The 20776-nt window shown below is 43.7% G+C and overlaps 1 protein-coding gene across 3 annotated transcripts in view; it reads right to left on the reverse strand.

Annotated features, from left to right (window-relative positions):
- LOC147241253 (melanoma receptor tyrosine-protein kinase) overlaps positions 1-20776 on the reverse strand; it is a 38223-nt gene that overhangs the window by 5923 nt on the left and 11524 nt on the right. For 2 of the 3 annotated variants that reach the window (XM_086191358.1, XM_086191356.1), the window contains exons 2-18: positions 8522-8673; positions 8186-8393; positions 7903-8037; positions 7739-7807; positions 7350-7468; positions 6848-6989; positions 6627-6740; positions 6419-6545; positions 5628-5701; positions 2653-2743; positions 2338-2537; positions 2122-2254; positions 1944-2034; positions 1463-1620; positions 1310-1342; positions 576-720; positions 146-268 (exon numbers count right to left, since the gene is read on the reverse strand). In XM_086191358.1, coding sequence (XP_086047484.1) covers positions 146-268; positions 576-720; positions 1310-1342; positions 1463-1620; positions 1944-2034; positions 2122-2254; positions 2338-2537; positions 2653-2743; positions 5628-5701; positions 6419-6545; positions 6627-6740; positions 6848-6989; positions 7350-7468; positions 7739-7807; positions 7903-8037; positions 8186-8393; positions 8522-8662 — 2103 coding nt within the window. In that variant the 5' untranslated portion in view covers positions 8663-8673. The remainder of the gene's footprint in view (positions 1-145; positions 269-575; positions 721-1309; positions 1343-1462; positions 1621-1943; positions 2035-2121; positions 2255-2337; positions 2538-2652; positions 2744-5627; positions 5702-6418; positions 6546-6626; positions 6741-6847; positions 6990-7349; positions 7469-7738; positions 7808-7902; positions 8038-8185; positions 8394-8521; positions 8674-20776) is intronic. The other variant, XM_086191357.1, reaches the window with a different exon arrangement.

Raw genomic sequence — 20776 nt, forward strand, 5'->3', positions numbered from 1 at the left:
AAAAGTGTATAAGATAAACATATAACAGTAAATGTTGAAAAATCAGAAACTGCAAATGCAGCAGTGATTGATTATTAACTGATTTTTGCAAACAAATCAAATCAAATCGAGGTAGAAATGCAGCAACGTGATGAAACATTCGTACTCTGAAGACGGTGCCAAAGGCGCCAGAGCCGAGGACGCGGATCTTCTTCAGCTCCGTCTCCTTCAGGATCCTCAGCAGCGCCTGGTTGGGGGCCTCACCACTGGGGGTCAGCGGCTCCACCAACTGCCACACAAGGACACACACACACACACACACACACACACACACACACACACAGGAACAAAGAAAACCATCTACTACTAAAAATGATCCCAGAATGCAAGAAAATCATTTCACCTTAAATTCAACAACTCTGCCACTAAAATAAACGGTTTAGTTAAACAAACACTGTCTTACGTTTTTTTACAGAAATCTATGTTGTATCAACCATCTTGGCAGGAAACACGCCAGATCTGATGGTGTTTGATGAGTCACGCCAACGTTGAGAACATACTGTGAGAACACATCTGTTTCATGTGTTCTCACTCACCTCTCGCTCCTGCAGCAAGCGCCGCAGGGTCCTCTTCCTCCTAATTTGTCGTCGTCGTAGCAACACAAAGATAACCAGTCCCAGGATGACGATAACCAAGAGCCCACCGACCACGCCCACCGCCAGCGTGGGGTGGGCCGTGGCTCTGTCAACACAGAAAGCAGAACATTTTAAATTTGAGATCAGAAGAGTTCAATTCCACTTTGGTTCTAGTACCATCTATCTACAAGTTTTCAACACAACTACGTTCTATAGCAGAACCCGACTCAGGTGGGCAGCCATCTGCCCGAGCTGGACTGTAGAACCAAGAATCCTCACCATTCACACCTGAAGGTCCAAAGACAAAGAGGATTTTAGCTTTCCAACCAAGTTGTGTCTGATTCTGACGTTCAGATTCTCTCTGTGGTTCTGGGAACGCAATGCCCTTTTCTGCAGCATTGATTGGTTCCTTTGGTTCCAACAATGGCTGTAGTCCCACCCCCCTTTGTACCAACTGGTTTAAAACAATGTGGCTCCTGGCCAGAACCAACCCATACTGAGAACATTCCCCTCAAAACACAAACCCTCATGTGTTCAAGCGAGTGAACGTCTTCGGCCTGTTCAGGAGCATTCAGCTCCCAGTCCGATGGGGTTCACGGGGATCACAAGCCTGATTCAGGTCAACCGACTTAATTCCACAACAAAATTGTGTTTTGCTGAAAGTTGCTGAACATAAGAAAAAGTTGTAGTTTTACCCAACACATTCAGAGAGTCCTGGACCAGTACACCTGCAGACAGGACAGAGACACGAGGGTTAGGTAGTCCAGGTCGGGTTCAGGGTAGGTTCAGGTGGTCTGCGTCAGGTGGTCTGGGTCTGAGTCCTAATGATGGCCAGGAACAGGTCTCACCCCTGGGTGCAGTTCTGGTGGCAGGACTGGCACTGGCCAGAATTGTCAGGATATTTCCAGATCATGGTGTTTCCATTTCCCAGCACGCCATGAGGGCAGCGTGGCACGCAGTGAGGACCATCTTTGACATGGGCACACTGGAGGCACTGGTCTGGACCCTGCAGGTGGACGGAGGAGGGCAGAGTTCAAAGGTCACATGTTGTGTGATGCCTGAGGCAGCACCACACATGTATGTCCAAAATTAAGAAAAGAACTCCAGCTTTATTAAGAATTAGAAGGAAACACGAAGTCCAGCAACACATCAAATCACAGGTGTCTGATTCTGACGCTCCGGAGCGCCGCAGCAGCAGATGAACGCTAACCAGGTCTGACCCTCGGTGAAACCATTTTAGACGTTCACAGAATAATTAAAAAGACAAAAGAAAGAAATGACAAAATTGTTCATGGGGCACAATATAGATAAAGGGGGGGGGGGACTGACTGGTGCACGGCAGGTTGGGATCCCGTCCTTCACCAGACACTCGGCATGACACACCACACAGGAGGACTTCACCTCCACCTCTCTGGGCTCACTGTCGAGAGAAACATGGATGAATAAAACGAGCTGAAATAGGTCAGGATGTTGTGTTTGTTTTTGGTTGACAGCTGTCATCTCTGACCCCTGCAGCAGGTTACAGAGCGCCACACAGCGCCCCCTACGGCTGAAGTGCCGGCAGGAGACACACATGGTGGGACCAGGACCCCAGCATCCCTCATCAGAACACTCCGCATCACACGTTCGGTTCTGTTGTTCTGGGTGATGGAGAAAGGTTTCATTATTCTCTTCACAGCGCAGCACCAACAGTAACGAGGACGACCTGCAGCCACGAGCTCACCACAGACGTCGGGGGGGCCAATGTTGCGCAGGGTGACGAGTTGACTGGACGATTTGAAGAGGTGGGACCACTTGTCGGCGCCAGTGTAGCAGAGCAGAGGGTTGTCCTTCAGCATCACCTTCCCAGCACTCACCTCCCTCAGAGAGCGCAGACCCAGCCAGCGAAGGTGCCACGCCCTCACCACCACCAGGCTGTGGTGTCTGGGGGACCACACAGCACCGTGAGAACCAGAACCAGCAGCCACGACACGGACCGAGCCAGATTTCATTGTTTGTTCTGGTTATTTCCAGCAGCACGTAAATGATGACGACTTACGCCTGCATGGTTCTTCCTCTGATGATCTCAAGGTTCTCAAACACTGAGAGGGACGTCAGGTTCTCTGGCCAAGACTGGATCAGCAGGAAACCTGGAGGACACATCGACTGTGACTGTCACTGAAGGTACAGTGGAGCAGGGGGCGGGGCCTCTGCTACACCTCAACCAATCAACCAATCACAGCAACATATCGTCTCCAGCATTTTCTTCAGTTCAGGTCAGCTGGTTTTGTTCCCGTCCAGAGTGATGACGGTTTGGAGCTCACAGCCCAATAAAGAGGTGACCACGTCAATCAGTGATCCATCCATCTATCACCAATCCATCTATCACCAATCCATCTATCACCCATCCATCCATCCATCCATCCATCCATCCATCCATCATCCATCCATCTATCACCAATCCATCTATCACTAATCCATCTATCACCCATCCATCCATCATCCATCCATCCATCATCCATCCATCTATCACCAATCCATCTATCACCAATCCATCTATCACCCATCCATCCATCCATCCATCCATCCATCCATCCATCATCCATCCATCTATCACCAATCCATCTATCACCAATCCATCTATCACCCATCCATCCATCCATCCATCCATCATCCATCCATCTATCACCAATCCATCTATCACCAATCCATCATCCATCCATCCATCTATCATCAATCCATCTATCTATCACCAATCCATCTATCACCCATCCATCCATCCATCCATCCATCCATCCATCCATCCATCTATCATCCATCCATCCATCTATCACCAATCCATCTATCATCCATCCATCCATCTATCATCCATCCATCTATCATCCATCCATCCATCTATCATCAATCCATCTATCATCCATCCATTTTACATCAATCCATCTATCATCCATCCATCCATCTATCACCAATCCATCTATCACCAATCCATCTATCACCAATCCATCTATCACCCATCCATCCATCCATCATCCATCCATCTATCACCAATCCATCTATCACCAATCCATCTATCACCAATCCATCTATCACCCATCCATCCATCCATCATCCATCCATCTATCACCAATCCATCTATCACCAATCCATCTATCACCAATCCATCATCCATCCATCCATCTATCACCCATCCATCCATCCATCCATCCATCCATCCATCCATCTATCATCCATCCATCCATCTATCACCAATCCATCTATCATCCATCCATCCATCTATCATCAATCCATCTATCATCCATCCATCCATCCATCCATCCATCCATCTATCATTCATCCATCCAACTATCACCAATCCATCTATCATCCATCCATCCATCTATCATCAATCCATCTATCATCCATCCATTTTACATCAATCCATCTATCATCCATCCATCCATCTATCACCAATCCATCTATCACCAATCCATCTATCACCAATCCATCTATCATCCATCCATCTATCATCCATCCATTTTACATCAATCCATCTATCTATCATCCATCCATCTATCACCAATCCATCTATCATCCATCCATCTATCATCCATCCATCTATCACCAATCCATCTTTCATCCATCCATCTATCATCCATCCATCTATCATCCATCCATTTTACATCAATCCATCTATCATCCATCCATCTATCATCCATCCAGCTATCATCCATCCATTTTACATCAATCCATCTATCTATCATCTATCATCCATCCATCTATCACCAATCCATCTATCATCCATCCATCTATCATCCATCCATCTATCATCCATCCATTTTACATCAATCCATCTATCATCCATCCATTTTACATCAATCCATCTATCATCCATCCATCTATCATCCATCCATCTATCACCAATCCATCTATCATCCATCCATCTATCATCCATCCATATATCACCAATCCATCTTTCATCCATCCATCTATCATCCATCCATCTATCATCCGTCCATCCATCACCAATCCATCTATCATCAATCCATCTATCACCAATCCATCTATCATCAATCCATCTATCACCAATCCATCTATCATCAATCCATCTATCACCAATCCATCTTTCATCCATCCATCTATCACCAATCCATCTATCATCAATCCATCCATCTATCATCCGTCCATCTATCACCAATCCATCTATCATCCATCCATCTATCATCCATCCATTTTACATCAATCCATCTATCATCCATCCATCCATCATCCATCCATCCATCTATCATCCATCCATCTATCACCAATCCATCTATCATCCATCCATCTATCATCCATCCATCTATCACCAATCCATCTATCATCCATCCATCTTTCACTAATCCATCTATCATCAATCCATCTGTCATCCATCCATCTTACATCAATCCATCATCCATCCATCCCTCCATTCATCCATCTATCATCCATCCCTCCATTCATCCATCCATCTATCATCCACCCATCTATCATCTATCTATCATCCATCCATCATCCATCCATCCATCTATCATCTATCATCCACCCATCTATCATCTATCTATCATCCATCCATCATCCATCCATCCATCTATCATCTATCATCCACCCATCTATCATCTATCCATCTATCACCAATACATCTAGTAGAAGTGGTAGTGGCGGTTGTAGTAGTAGTACTAGTAGAAGTGGTGGTAGTACTCAGTGTGTTGTCTTTTTTGGAAGCGTCATGAATTCCTCTGTAAATAATCTCAATAACCACCAGCGGCGAGGCTCTGAAAACACACCAGACTCCAGGGTAATGCTAAGCTAGCTGACCACAGACCGTAGCTGATGGTTAGTTAACGTGTGCAAGCAGGTCACCATGTGACTGGAGGCCAGTAACTAACAGATGTATGTGACCATGTACTTCCCCTGTGAGTAATTAGCCTTATTCTTACTTTTACCATTAATTATGTAAATACACACTTCAGATAAGTGAACTCACCTAACGATTGGGGCCATTTTACCTTACAGAAGCATTTGCGACCTTTGACCTACCTGTGATTTCCTTCACCGTCCTGAAGTAGTCCAGCTTCGCCGGGTTCATGGGTGGGATTTTATAGTGTGCATCCCTGAAACAGCCAATCAGAGAAGAACCTTCACCTTTTACAGATCACAAAATCTGATCCAAACTGAGTTTACAAAAGGCTTCTAGCCTGTGTCTCCAGGGGTCCTCTGCAAACTGGAAACCACTAGGTAGCCATCTTGGTGGTAGAGCTGGTGGTGGTGTTGGTGCTGGAATTGGTGTTGGTACTGGTGCTGAAGCTGTGCTGGTACTGGTGTTGGTACTGGTGCCTGTGTTGGTGCTGTTACTGGAGCTTGGGATGGTGATGGTGTTGGTGTTGGTGTTGGCAATAGTGTTGGTGTTGGCAATGGTGTTGGTACTGGTGCTGATGCTGGTGTTGGTGCTGAAGCTGTGCTGTACTGGTGTTGGTACTGGTGCTTGTGTTGGTGCTGTTACTGGAGCTGGCAATGGTGTTGGTGTTGATGATGGCAATGGTGTTGGTGTTGGCAATGGTGATGGTACTGGTGCTGATGCCGGTGTTGGTGTTGGTGCTGGTGCTGGTGCTGGTGCTGGTGCTGTTACTGGAGCTGGCGATGGCGATAGCGATGGTGTTGGTACTGGTGCTGATGCCGGTGTTGGTGTTGGTGCTGGTGCTGGGGTTGATGTTGGTGTTGTTGTTGGTGTTGGTGTTGTTGCTGTTGCTAGTGTTGTTGCTGGTGCTGGTACTGAGATGGTGTTGCTGTTGGTGCTGGTGATGTTAATGGTACTGGTGCTGGAAACTCACCCGGTGAAGGACGACTGAATGAGGAAAATGTCCCCGTTGATCTTGGTGCAGTTCCTGAAGGATTCTATGTTAGAGGCGTTGACAGCAATGCTGTTGATAAGAGCTCCAGCGCCAATGCCGTCGCAGGCTGCAGGAAATAAGGAAGGACTATCAGTCCATTAGCGTTCATGTGTTCATCAGCCTGCTTGGCACCATCTGGTCTGTCTACCTTTAGGACAGGGCCCATCGCAGGGTTTGCAGCGCTGGATTCCGTTCTCCTCCACCTCGTACATCCCTGCGCTGCAGGTGCGGACGCAAGCCCCACCTGTGACCACATAGTTATCTAAACACAAACACAAGCATCCACATTCAAACGGAGGCTGCAATTACAACCTCAGCCTCTAGGGGATGCTAGCAGGACTCTGGAGGATCCAGATAAAGGGTCCTTACGTGGGCAGGCCTTGACACAGGTCCCCCCGTAGGTAAACTTAGCGTTGGGGTTGTTGATCACCTGGTGTGTTTTGAGGTCGTAGACCGTCTCAGGAGGACAAGCGCTTACACAGGTTCCATCGTCGTTAAAGAGACTGCATGCCTGAAGACAGGTGGAGGGACAGAGGGAAGATCTGTACCTGAGGAAGGGGATTGTCTCATCTTTCACTGAAGAGGACCAGTTTGTGTGGGACTGGTCCATCTGGAGTGGAACCTCACTTACCTGCCTACCTGTCCTGGGACTGGTGGGACACAGGGGACCCTGATACAGGTACATCTACATGCTTTTGTGCTGAGATGTGTTTTGGTCGCAGACAAATTACGACTATTATTACTACTACTAATAGTAGTAGTCAGGTCAGTTTTATAAGTATAGTGCCAAATCACAACGAAAGTTCTCCCATGACACTTGACTAGTAGAGCAGGTCTGGAACCACCTGAGGACAAGTGGACTAACACGTACCAAGCAGTCGGTGGCTCGGGGTCCCGTGCAGCCGGCTGCACAGTGTTCGTTGCAGCAGTCGATGGGTTTGGGTCCTCGACATCTTCTGCTGCACTGCTCCGCACACTGCAGCTTGGTGACTAGCAGAGACACCAAAAGGAACGTTACAACCCTGGGCCCCCTATGAGGGGAACCGGTACCAATGGGACAACAAGACTGGGACGGTACTAGCATGAAAATAAATCAATATATTCCAAGATAAATTCCTGCACTCCACCACTCCTCCAAGTTAACGACCAAGATCTCAAGAACCATTGCTACAGATACCATCTTGCTCAGAACAGTGCTTTTGGTTCTGATCAGTCCCAGTTTGATAAGAGAACGAGAGGGGGGAGAGAAGGAGAGTTTACATGTCTGGCAGTGGTCCGGTCCTGCTGCCCAGCACGAACTGTTCACACACGCCGGATCGCACTTCTCACCTGCACACACGCACGCACACACACACACACACACAACACGTGTAAAGCTACAGACTTGTAATCAGCTGATCCTCCTCTACCCAGGTTCTACTCACAGCTGCGTGCAAACGAATCCATCTTGAACAGCATGTTGGGATTGCTGGCTTTGTCCACAATGTCCCACCACTGGATCGTTTCTGTGTTACACAGCAATGGATTATGGGTCATCTTCACACCTCCCCTCAGAATCTCTGTGGATGACATGAGGGAGACCAGCAGCTCAACTCTAGTTACTCCTCCTCTCCTCATCCTCCTCTCCTTGTCTTCTCCACAACTCTGCTAATGACAGTAACTAAACCCACGTGTGTTTGTGTGTGTTGTGAGTGAGTGTGTATGCACCGGTGAGACGGCTGAGCTGCAGCGCTCTCAGCCCGCTGGTGTAGTTGAGCGTCGCTGACGAGATGTTCCTGTTGTAGTTGGACATCACCAGCAGGGCGTACTGACCCTCGTAGAGGTTCTGACCCCGGATCAGCTTTAGGTTGAGCAGGGGGATGGTTGAAGCCTCGTTCATGGCTATCAGTACATAGCCACTCACTTCCTGGATGGACTGTAATCACGGGAAATAAGATAGTCTTGATTTAAAAACTTGGATTTTATACCAGGGGACTCTAGATTTGATTCCAGCCCACTGATTTATTTTGATAGATAAATGGTGAGTTAAACAGGAAGTGGAACCTGAAGGAAGGACAAGTCCTGGTGCTCCAGCGTGTAAGTAACCTCCAGGTTCTCCAGGACAACGGAACAGTTTGAGTACATCCTCACCATGTTGTCATAGTGATTCTCCCGAGTCCCCAGCAAGGTCAGCTGGTTCCTCATCCCCTGACATACTTGGTGGAGGAGAGAGAGAGAGAGACAGACAGACAGACATAGAGAGAGAGAGAGCCTGAGTTGTCCTGCAGTTCCTCCAGCGACCACCAGATGAAAGTGTTTCCTTGTGTACGTCTCAACTTTCTGACTCATCGGTCTGAGTTGGTGTGGACATCTGTCCCCACACATACTGCTGCTGTGCATCATATATATTAATATTACATATTAACAATGAATAAAGATTTACTGAAGACAGGTGATTAAAAACATATAAACTCAGCAAGTGAAGGAATTTCTAATTTGTCTGGGTTCCACGACCTCGTCTACCAGCTGATGTCACATTCATGTTGACAAACATCAAAACAATTCAGATCAACATTTCAGCAGGAATATGATGATGATGAGGATGAAGCTCAAGTAGTCACTGACATGAACCTCAATAAATACTGGGTCACTATTTATACTTGCTACAATTATACTTCCTTGATGGTAAACAAACAACACATTTTTAAAATGACGTTAGAAACTAGATTTCTAATAAACACAGGGAGATATTTCAGGGTCACATGAGGGACGCTGCATCAGATGAACCGTCAGAGGACCCTGAGGACCATCGAGGACCCAGGGGTCCCCACTGCGGCCAGCCTTGGTTACACGAACAGGTTGGTTTGTGGCCCTTAAAGAGTTAAATCTTCAAGAGTTTCACACCGTCAGCGTCAGATCTGTTCCCAGATCACCGGCCATTTGTGTATTTTAGGAAACGCTGGTGGGCAGCGCCTGAAGGTGTGACGGCGCTCTAGCAGAACGAGTTCCCACGTCAAAGACTTGCTGTCACTCAGGAATGAAACCTTACTGGCTCCGCCCGTCGCCCACGGCGACGACTGGAGACCAGCAAGTTACTTCCTGCCAAGCTGCTTCAGAAACCTGAAGAGAACCAGCAGGAAGTGACATGAGACGCGAGGAGACCACAGACACACCTGCACCAGGAAGAGAAATCGATAAATAAAAATAAGAAATACAAAATTAAAATCATAAATTTAAGAATCAAAGCTATAAGACAAATCAAATGGTGGTAAAAAGCTTCAGGTTATTGGATTAAAAATGAAAATGAGATCAAATTCTTAATTGTTGTATTTAGAAATTAAACTATGAAATCCAATGATAACACATGTTGAGACAAACAAGGCAAAATTATGAGGTTCAATTTTTGTCTTTGATTAAATTTTGAGAGTTTTTTGATAGAGAAAAAGTGTTTTATAATATATGGACCCATTATCTGGGGGGGGTTTGACTTGAGTCATGCTGTGTTACTATTGGTCAGCTCCCTGCTGTGATGTCACAGCCGTAACACAGCTGCAGACTTCTTTCTCTAAGTGGCTGACGGCCCATGTTGGGGAGGGGGTTATAGGCCCAGGTTTCCAGGTAGCAACACAGATCTGGACACACACACACATCTGGACAGACAGACATCTGGACAGACAGACACACACACACACACATCTGGACAGACAAACAGACACACACACACACACACACACACACAGAAACACATCTGGACAGACACACACACACACACATCTGGACAGACACACAGACACACATCTGGACAGACACAGACACACACACATCTGGACAGACACACAGACAGACACACACACACAGAAACACACATCTGGACAGACACACACACACACACACATCTGGACAGACAGACAGACACACACACACATCTGGACAGACACACAGACAGACAGACACACACACACACATCTGGACAGACACACAGACAGACGCACACACACAGAAACACACATCTGGACAGACACACACACACACACACACACATCTGGACAGACAGACAGACAGACACACACACACACAGGTTCTGTTTTATCCCTCACACTCATTCAGTCCAAGTTCAGATGTGAACACACTCAGGGCACACTGAGGTCTGATCACTGGGAGGTGGTCTGGACCACAAAGGACCGCCCACTTGATAGGGCTAAGCTAAGCTAAGCTAACCCACTGCCCACTCCAACATGGGGATGTCATTTGTCAACGCCAGGAGTCACTCAAAACTCGGGCCTGGTGGGAAACGTCTCTGCTAACGCTGGATGCTAACTACCTTTCCTTGCTTCCTCGTCCTTGTCAGTCAAATGTGTTTGAATGTCTTACAGCTGCGTTTTCAGCACTGTTGCCTCTGTTCTCCAGCAGGATGGAGACCCCCTGATGGTTCCTGGGTTTGATTCTCTCGTGCATCATTTTAAGTGTTTTGGAGATTTCAAACGTGAAAAACAAATTTTATTTTCTGATACTAGTATTTGTAAAAGAGACATTAGTTGTGATATGTTTACTTGTCCCGGGACAGATCAATGTCACAACAGCCTCCAGCTCAGTCAGATAAAATCAGATGGACATGCAGAGACTGGATCAGTTTGATTCCACTTCCTGCTGAGTCAGCTGAGTCCTTCTGTTGAGAAATCCTGAAACAACATATTTGGGAACGCCATGTGTGTTTGTGCACACAGACTGATGCAACGTTCAGGGCCAACCGAACCTTCTTATCACTCGGTCGTCCACCTCCCTCAACACCACAACTGTGCAGCCGTGTAACCTTCAGACAAACATGTCACCGACCTTGTTGCCACAAAAGTTTCCTCATGCAATTGATGTCAAAGAACGCTGGCGCTGATCGCCGCTGAACGCCAGCAGACCGGTGATGTAGTTCAAAGGGAAATTAGCATGCAAGAATCCAATCCATGCTCCAAGCATGACGGAGGGCAGCAGAGCAGAGATGGTAGTCATGGAGAGGGCCAATCAGAGCTCAGGGAGCAGCCAGCAGGAATCAGGTTGACCACAACCAGACGCAGAGAGGAAGCAACTCGTGCCTGTGCTGCTCTACAGAGGCCGAGGTAACCACACCTGAACACATCAAGTACTCTGGTAGTCCTGCGCTCTGGTAGTCCTGCACTCTGGTAGTCCTGCGCTCTGGTAGTCCTCTACTCTGGTAGTCCTGTACTCAAGTAAATTGTAACGTATCAGCAAGAGAAGTCTGAATGAATCTCAGTGTCCCAATGTTCCATTAAACTAAAACCAGAGTGTTGCCTCTCTGTTGTTCCAGTACTCAGCTTGAGGGCTCAGTACTGAGTACTAATACTTCCTAATTATCACAGAGGAGTTCAGTGACTGGAAATGTGTTCTCAGTGACCTTTACTCAAGGCTTCAAACACACACACACAAAATGAACTAATAACCTCAACTAAAGTGTGAAAAAACTCAGACTGCATGATGGGAGACAAAAATAAGATAAAAACCTCTTGATGATGTAAAACTCTGTTAGCATGCTAACAAGCACCAAGCATGACAGAGGGCAGCAGAGCAGAGATGGTGGTCATGGAGAGGGCCAATCAGAGCTCAGGGAGCAGCCAGAAATGTTTACAGCTCCAGATGGAGGGAGATACCACACCTCCACCTGGCTCCACCCACCTCTAACACTCATCCTCCTCACACAACCAGCTGGAATGTCATATGCTCACTGAGGCATAGTGTGTGTGTGTGTGTGTGTATATTGAGTTAGTAGTCATGAGTGAGGAACACCACGTCAATGTTGTCAGTAACGATGGGTCAGTCAACATGTTTGTCAGCAGAAGAATGAACAATGACCTCTGTGTGACCTCGGCACACCCTCCACACAACGCCAAATCCCTCCCTTCTCACAGACACCTAACTCACCACAGGTGCTCGACTCTGCCGCAGATTTTTCTACCTTGCCATCAACTCATCTGTTCTTGTAATTTTTTTAGTCATGTGACCTGGTTTCACAGACCCTTGGGACAAGATCTTAACGAAAGACCAAGTAGGCGATGACGGCGAATGACCTTCTGCCCCCCAAACACAGAAACAAAGCCAGAACAGTGCGACTCTCGTCCTGAGAGACTCTGATGTTCTGGATCAGTTCTGATTCAGTTCTGGTTCGAAGGACTCAGCGATTCTCTCACATCTGTTACAAACCCAACACTAAAAAACCAGGTGGTTCCATCAAGGGCGCCAATTCATGTTTCTGCCGGTGGGGGCTCACTGTGCTTGCATGACTCGTTGCTATTTTGACGCGCGCACATTCGCACGGTCTCACAGCAAAACACACACTAGATCAACTAATAGCAGCAGCCACAATGACCACACACGTATGCTCTTTCCTACACGCCTGCACACACACACACGCTCTCTTTCAGAAACACAGCCTACACACTGGTGATGCATACGAGGCGTTGATGTCAATGGATCCTAACGCAAAAGGCTCCGATGAAGATGAAGGAAAACTGCGATTTTTCTGACATCACAAGGCGATGCATTGAAAGGTAGCCGTGAGTTCATTAGCAAATGAATAACAAATGTGGGCTGCCTGGCACACGCGGGTACTCAGGAAATTCTGTGGGTGCTCCAACACACAAGCACCCACAGAGCCGGCGCCCATGGGTTCCCTGTCTGTTGTGTTTGTGACGTCAATGAAAATAAAAACGACCTGGAAAGTAAGCAGACGGACGTTTCTGGACAGTTTAGCTGCTGTTAGCATCAGTCTCTGTTAGCTCCAAGCTAAACGTACATGGCTGGTTCTTCCTGCATTCTGGAGTCACGAAGAAGTGATGGAGGAGAGAGAAACATCTAAGTGAGCTGAGGACTCCTAGTAGGGAGGACTGGAGAGGTGAAATACAGTTTGAGTTTTTATATGTCAGACTTTTACAGTGAAGCTAGTTTCGCCTCCCTGACACCAGCTCTCACCCAAGAGAAACGTTTAGAGAGTTCTGAGTCTGAGAGGAATCAATGATTCCAGGTCACCTTGCCTGCAGCAGCTTGATACGAGCGATGGCCTCACACACATCCACCCCCCCCCCCCCACACACACACACACACACCTCACCTCCATATCATCAACGGCCTTTAAGTGCTTTTATTGATGTTTCAGAGTGGGACGCCACGACCTAACCAGTGGACTGGAAACCAGCCTCAGACACTAATAATGTCCTGAATGCCAAACAAAAAACACAGTGGCCTTGTGTTTGCAACCCCCCCCCCCCACACACACACACACACACACACACACACACACACGGAATGTCTTCACCAGCTGAGAAAGTCAACAGGGTGAAAACACGAGTCATCACAGTTTCTCAGCTCAGTTGGGTGACAGACCCACTCAGGTTTGCGCAGCTATTCTTGTTAGGACATTCAACTGACTCCCATTCATGAGGCCAGCCTAACCCAGGCCTGATCCTGATCCTGATCCTGATCCTAACCTGCATTCACACCTTCACTCTGACACTAACCAGGAACTCATTGATCAGGAGGTCTGTGGTCCCCACGAGGACCAGAGGTCCTGATAAGGTTGGTGTTTGTACCAGAAAAGACTTCTGATAGGATGCAAGAACCAGGAACACACACACGTGTGTGCGCGTGCGTGCACATGCATGTGCGCAGGTCTGAGTGAGACTCTGCTTGTCTGTCAAGCTGCTTCGTTGTCTTTCTGTTGGAGGAAAATTCCACCTCAGTTTGCGTACCTTTTTTAAGCACCTTCACTCTAAAACATCTCAGGACAGTGCAGGGACACGCCCCCTCCCCGCCCCCTCCCCGCAGCCTTTGTAAAATAAATATCTGTCAGTCATATTGAGTGTTTTAATTTAAATAAAGATGTAATTCAATAATATTTAATATTTATATGAAATGTTGCCATTCATTTTCTTTGGAGAGTTTCTTGAATTATCGTAAACTCCAGACGTTGCAGAATTATGAGTGGGGGCAGGAGGAGGTACTCGTCTCTGTTTTACAGCCCTGAGTTTCGTCTCTCAGGCAGATACGTTTTGTTCAAGCACATCAGGAGCAAAGAAGCAGCACAGGAAGCCCATCCATCCATCCATCCATCATCCATCCCTCCATCATCCATCCCTCCCTCCATGTTCTCCCTCTCCTCCTGTTGAGGGTGGTGGGGGTGGAGCCTATCCCAGCAGCCTTCCCCCTGGACAGGTCACCAGTCCATGGCAGGGCCAACACATAGAGACAGACAACCATTGGCTCTCCCAGCCACGCCTACGGTCAATCTAGAGTCTGGATTAACCTGGTCCCTCTTGATGTCTTTGGACTGTGGAGGAAGCTGGAGTACCAGAGAGAACCCAGCAGGAACAGGGAGAACATGGAGACTCACCCAGAAAGACCCCGTGCTGCAGCCGGGGCTCCACCCACAACCTTCTTGATGGGGGGCCACAGGGAGGACCACTGCTCCACCGGGCCGCCCAGCACAGGAAGCCATCATACAAAAATGACTGCCCCTTCCTCCGATGACAGCACAATGATTGACTACAATAATGGATTTATTTGCTCCTCAACGAGAATCACAACACACAATTACACCATGGGAGAGTTAATCAAGACACACAGATAAATTCAGCTGGATGCTAACACCTGGACTGACAGTGATGAGCTTTTCATTATCAGCAGACATTGTTGAAGCTAGCAGTTAGCAGTTAGCAGGAAAAACAAATAAAAAAATAAAAAACATTAAAAAAACAAGTGAAATTCCCCAGAGCCAAAAGTTGCATTCTTACAAGACTCACGTTGGTCTTGTTTGTCCACCTGGATGAGACATCAGTTCCAAACCACTTGTTTGAGAAAGCAGCGAATTTGTTGACATTTTTGAATGATTTTTATATCTTCTGGCACTCACAACCACCAAAACCTTCTTGCAGCTGACGGACATGAATGCAGATGCTGACATGTATTCATCTGATCTCTGCTGGAAATTCTTCCGGTTGATATGGGAAGAGCTGACATCTCTGCGTGACCTCTGGGGACGAATCTGTCAGGTTTGAAGTGCAGGTGGAATTTCATTTTTAGTTTGCATGTTGAAGGGGAGAATGCTGGTTGGCCTGTTTAATCCTGTTAGCAGTTTCTCACATTCTCAACATTCCAGCTGGGAAAATCCCCCCGGAGGAGCAGGCTGCTGCCCCACGCCACAGCTGGGAAACACACCGCCGCCGCCTTACTCAGACCAACATACGGTGCAGGTGGTCCAGAACCAGCACAGGTCACAGGGACCAAAATGGGGCAAAAGAGGAAATCAGTTTGAGGGATTGCGGTTCACTTCCTGTTTTCTTCCAATTAAAACATAAAACAATCTCCTCGTCACATGGTTTGTTCTTGTAACCATGACGACAAATCACGGTGGCCTACAAGTAACACAGGTGAAAATACCCCCCCCATAAGACCCACAAGGACTCCTGGGGGTCAGCAGACCTGACCTAAACCACCATCAGGTTCTGTGTTTGTGATCTTTTCAGTCAGCCTGAGAATGCGACTGATGTTGCCATGGTTACAAGGAAGGCACATCTTCTCTACTGTACAACACACACACACACACACACACACACACACACACACACACACACAGGAACAAAGAAAACCATCTACTGGACAAAGTGTCCCGCTGGGAGTGATGACCTCGCAGAGGAAGAGGGCGAGACGAGGGCCAGGGGCTTTTAATCAAACGCTCTGATAGCTGAGAATCGCCACGGTCATGACTCTTCAGGCGTTTAAACGTGTAACTCGGACGCCACTGAACAAACACATGCTACAGTGTCTCTAGGGAAGCGCCCCCAGCGCCACCAGCAGCCCAGAGACAGCTGTGATGTCACAATGTGATGTCGTCTCCCTGTCCTGGACGTTCAGTAAAGGCCAGCAGGGAGGTTCAGGCTTCACCAGCATCAAAGCACATGACAGCGATCCAGCGCCAGTCAGCGCCGGCTCCATCAGAAATGAATGTCCACTCCACTGTGCTCTGCTTCAGAGGAGCTTCCAGGACTCCTCCTGTTTAGTTAGGAGACCAGCAGGTGCTGGTGACATCACATGACAGAGGGACAGTGACGCCGCTAGAGATGGATGATGGATGGATGGATGGATGGATAGATGGATAGATAGATGATAGATAGATGATAGATAGATGATAGATAGATAGATGATAGATGGATAGATAGATGATAGATGATAGATGATAGATGGATAGATAGATGATAGATGATAGATGATAGATGGATAGATAGATGATAGATGATAGATGATAGATGGATAGATAGATGATAGATAGATAGATAGATGGATAGATAGATAGATAGATAGATGATAGATGGATAGACAGATGACAGATAGATGGATAGATAGATGATAGATGATAGATGGATAGATAGATGATAGATAGATGATAGATAGATAGATGGATAGATAGATAGATAGATAGATAGATAGATAGATAGATAGATAGATGATAGATGGATAGATAGATGATAGATGGATAGACAGATGACAGATAGATGGATAGATAGATGATAGATAGATAGATAGATAGATAGATAGATGGATAGATAGATGATAGATGGATAGATAGATGATAGATGGATAGATGATAGATGATAGATGGATAGATAGATGATAGATAGATAGAGGGATAGATAGATAGATAGATAGATTGATAGATGATAGATGGATAGATGATAGATAGATAGATAGATAGATGATAGATGATAGATGGATAGATAGATGATAGATAGATAGATAGATAGATGATAGATGATAGATGGATAGATAGATGACAGATAGATAGATAGATGATAGATAGATGATAGATAGATGATAGATAGATGATAGATAGATGATAGATAGATAGATAGATAGATGATAGATAGATAGACAGATAGATAGATGATAGATGGATAGATAGATGATAGATAGATGATAGATAGATGATAGATAGATGATAGATAGATAGATAGATAGATGATAGATAGATAGACAGATAGATAGATGATAGATAGATAGATAGATGATAGATGATAGATGGATAGACAGATGACAGATAGATAGATAGATGATAGATAGATGATAGATAGATGATAGATAGATGATAGATAGATGATAGATAGATAGATAGATAGATGATAGATAGATAGACAGATAGATAGATGATAGATGGATAGATAGATGATAGATGATAGATGGATAGACAGATGACAGATAGATAGATAGATGATAGATAGATGATAGATAGATGATAGATAGATAGATAGATGATAGATGATAGATAGATAGACAGATAGATAGATGATAGAATGATAGATAGATGATAGATAGATAGATGATAGAGAGATAGATAGATAGATAGATGATAGATAGATAGATAGATAGATGATAGATGATAGATAGATGATAGATTGATGATAGATGATAGATGATAGATAGATGATAGATAGATAGATGATAGATGATAGATGGATAGATAGATGATAGATAGATAGAGGGATAGATAGATAGATAGATAGATTGATAGATGATAGATGGATAGATGATAGATAGATAGATAGATAGATAGATGATAGATGATAGATGGATAGATAGATGATAGATAGATAGATAATAGATAGATGATAGATGATAGATGGATAGACAGATGACAGATAGATAGATAGATGATAGATAGATGATAGATAGATAGATGATAGATGATAGATGGATAGATAGATGATAGATAGATAGATAGATAGATGATAGATGATAGATGGATAGATAGATGATAGATAGATGATAGATGATAGATGGATAGACAGATGACAGATAGATAGATAGATGATAGATAGATGATGGATAGATGATAGATAGATGATAGATAGATAGATAGATGATAGATAGATAGACAGATAGATAGATGATAGATGGATAGATAGATGATAGATGATAGATGGATAGACAGATGACAGATAGATAGATAGATGATAGATAGATGATAGATAGATAGATAGATGATAGATAGATGATAGATAGATAGATGATAGATGGATAGATAGATGATAGATAGATAGATGATAGAGAGATAGATAGATAGATAGATGATAGATAGATAGATAGATAGATAGATAGATGATAGACAGATAGATGATAGATAGATGATAGATTGATGATAGATGATAGATGATAGATAGATGATAGATAGATAGATGATAGAAAGATAGATGATAGATGATAGATAGATGATAGATAGATGATAGATAGATGATAGATAGATAGATAGATGATAGATAGATGATAGATAGATGATAGATTGATGATAGATGATAGATGATAGATAGATGATAGATAGATGATAGATTGATGATAGATGATAGATGATAGATAGATAGATGATAGATGATAGATAGATGATAGATAGATGATAGATAGATGATAGATAGATAGATAGATGATAGATAGATGATAGATAGATGATAGATAGATGGATAGATAGATGATAGATAGATGATAGATAGATAGATGATAGATAGATGATAGATGGATAGATAGATGATAGATAGATAGATGATAGATGGATAGATAGATGATAGATAGATAGATGGATAGATAGATAATAGATAGATAGATGATAGATAGATGATAGATGGATGATAGATAGATAGATGATAGATGATAGATAGATAGATGATAGATAGATAGATAGATGATAGATAGATAGATAGATAGATGATAGATGATAGATAGATAGATGATAGATAGATAGATAGATGATAGATGATAGATAGATAGATAGATGATAGATAGATAGATAGATAGATGATAGATGATAGATAGATAGATAGATGATAGATAGATAGATAGATAGATGATAGATGATAGATAGATAGATGATAGATAGATAGATAGATGATAGATAGATAGATAGATGATAGATAGATAGATAGATAGATGATAGATGATAGATAGATAGATGATAGATAGATAGATAGATGATAGATGATAGATAGATAGATAGATGATAGATGATAGATAGATAGATAGATGATAGATAGATAGATAGATAGATGATAGATGATAGATAGATAGATGATAGATAGATAGATAGATGATAGATAGATAGATAGATAGATGATAGATGATAGATAGATAGATGATAGATAGATAGATAGATGATAGATGATAGATAGATAGATAGATGATAGATAGATAGATAGATAGATGATAGATGATAGATAGATAGATGATAGATAGATAGATAGATGATAGATGATAGATAGATAGATAGATGATAGATGATAGATAGATGATAGATGATAGATGGATGATAGATGATAGATGATAGATAGATGATAGATAGATGATAGATAGATAGATAGATGATAGATGATAGATAGATGATAGATGATAGATGGATGATAGATAGATGATAGATAGATGATAGATAGATGATAGATGATAGATAGATGATATAGATGATAGATAGATAGATAGATAGATGATAGATGGATAGATAGATGATAAATATATAGATAGATGATAGATAGATGATAGATAGATAGATAGATGATAGATGGATAGACAGATGACAGATAGATAGATAGATGATAGATAGATGATAGATAGATAGATAGATGATAGATAGATGATAGATAGATAGACAGATAGATAGATGATAGATGGATAGATGATAGATAGATAGATGATAGATAGATGATAGATAGATGATAGATAGATAGATAGATGATAGATAGATGATAGATAGATAGACAGATAGATAGATGATAGATGGATAGATGATAGATAGATAGATGATAGATAGACGATAGATAGATAGACAGATAGATAGATGATAGATGATAGATAGATGATAGATTGATGATAGATAGATGATAGATGATAGATAGATGATAGATAGATGATAGATAGATGATAGATGATAGATAGATGATAGATAGATGATAGATGATAGATTGATGATAGATAGATGATAGATAGATAGATAGATGATAGATAGATAGATGATAGATGATAGATAGATGATAGATAGATAGATGATAGATGATAGATAGATAGATAGATGATAGATGATAGATGGATAGATGATAGATAGATAGATAGATGATAGATGATAGATAGATAGATGATAGATAGATAGATGATAGATGATAGATAGATGATAGATAGATAGATGATAGATGATAGATAGATGATAGATGATAGATAGATGATAGATTGATGATAGATAGATAGATAGATGATAGATAGATAGATAGATGATAGATAGATGATAGATAGATA

The sequence above is a fragment of the Aulostomus chinensis genome, chromosome 21 (genome assembly GCF_037954235.1).
Source record: "Aulostomus chinensis isolate RoL2024-O1b breed Wild chromosome 21, RoL_Achi_v1.0, whole genome shotgun sequence".
Classification (NCBI taxonomy): domain Eukaryota; kingdom Metazoa; phylum Chordata; class Actinopteri; order Syngnathiformes; family Aulostomidae; genus Aulostomus; species Aulostomus chinensis.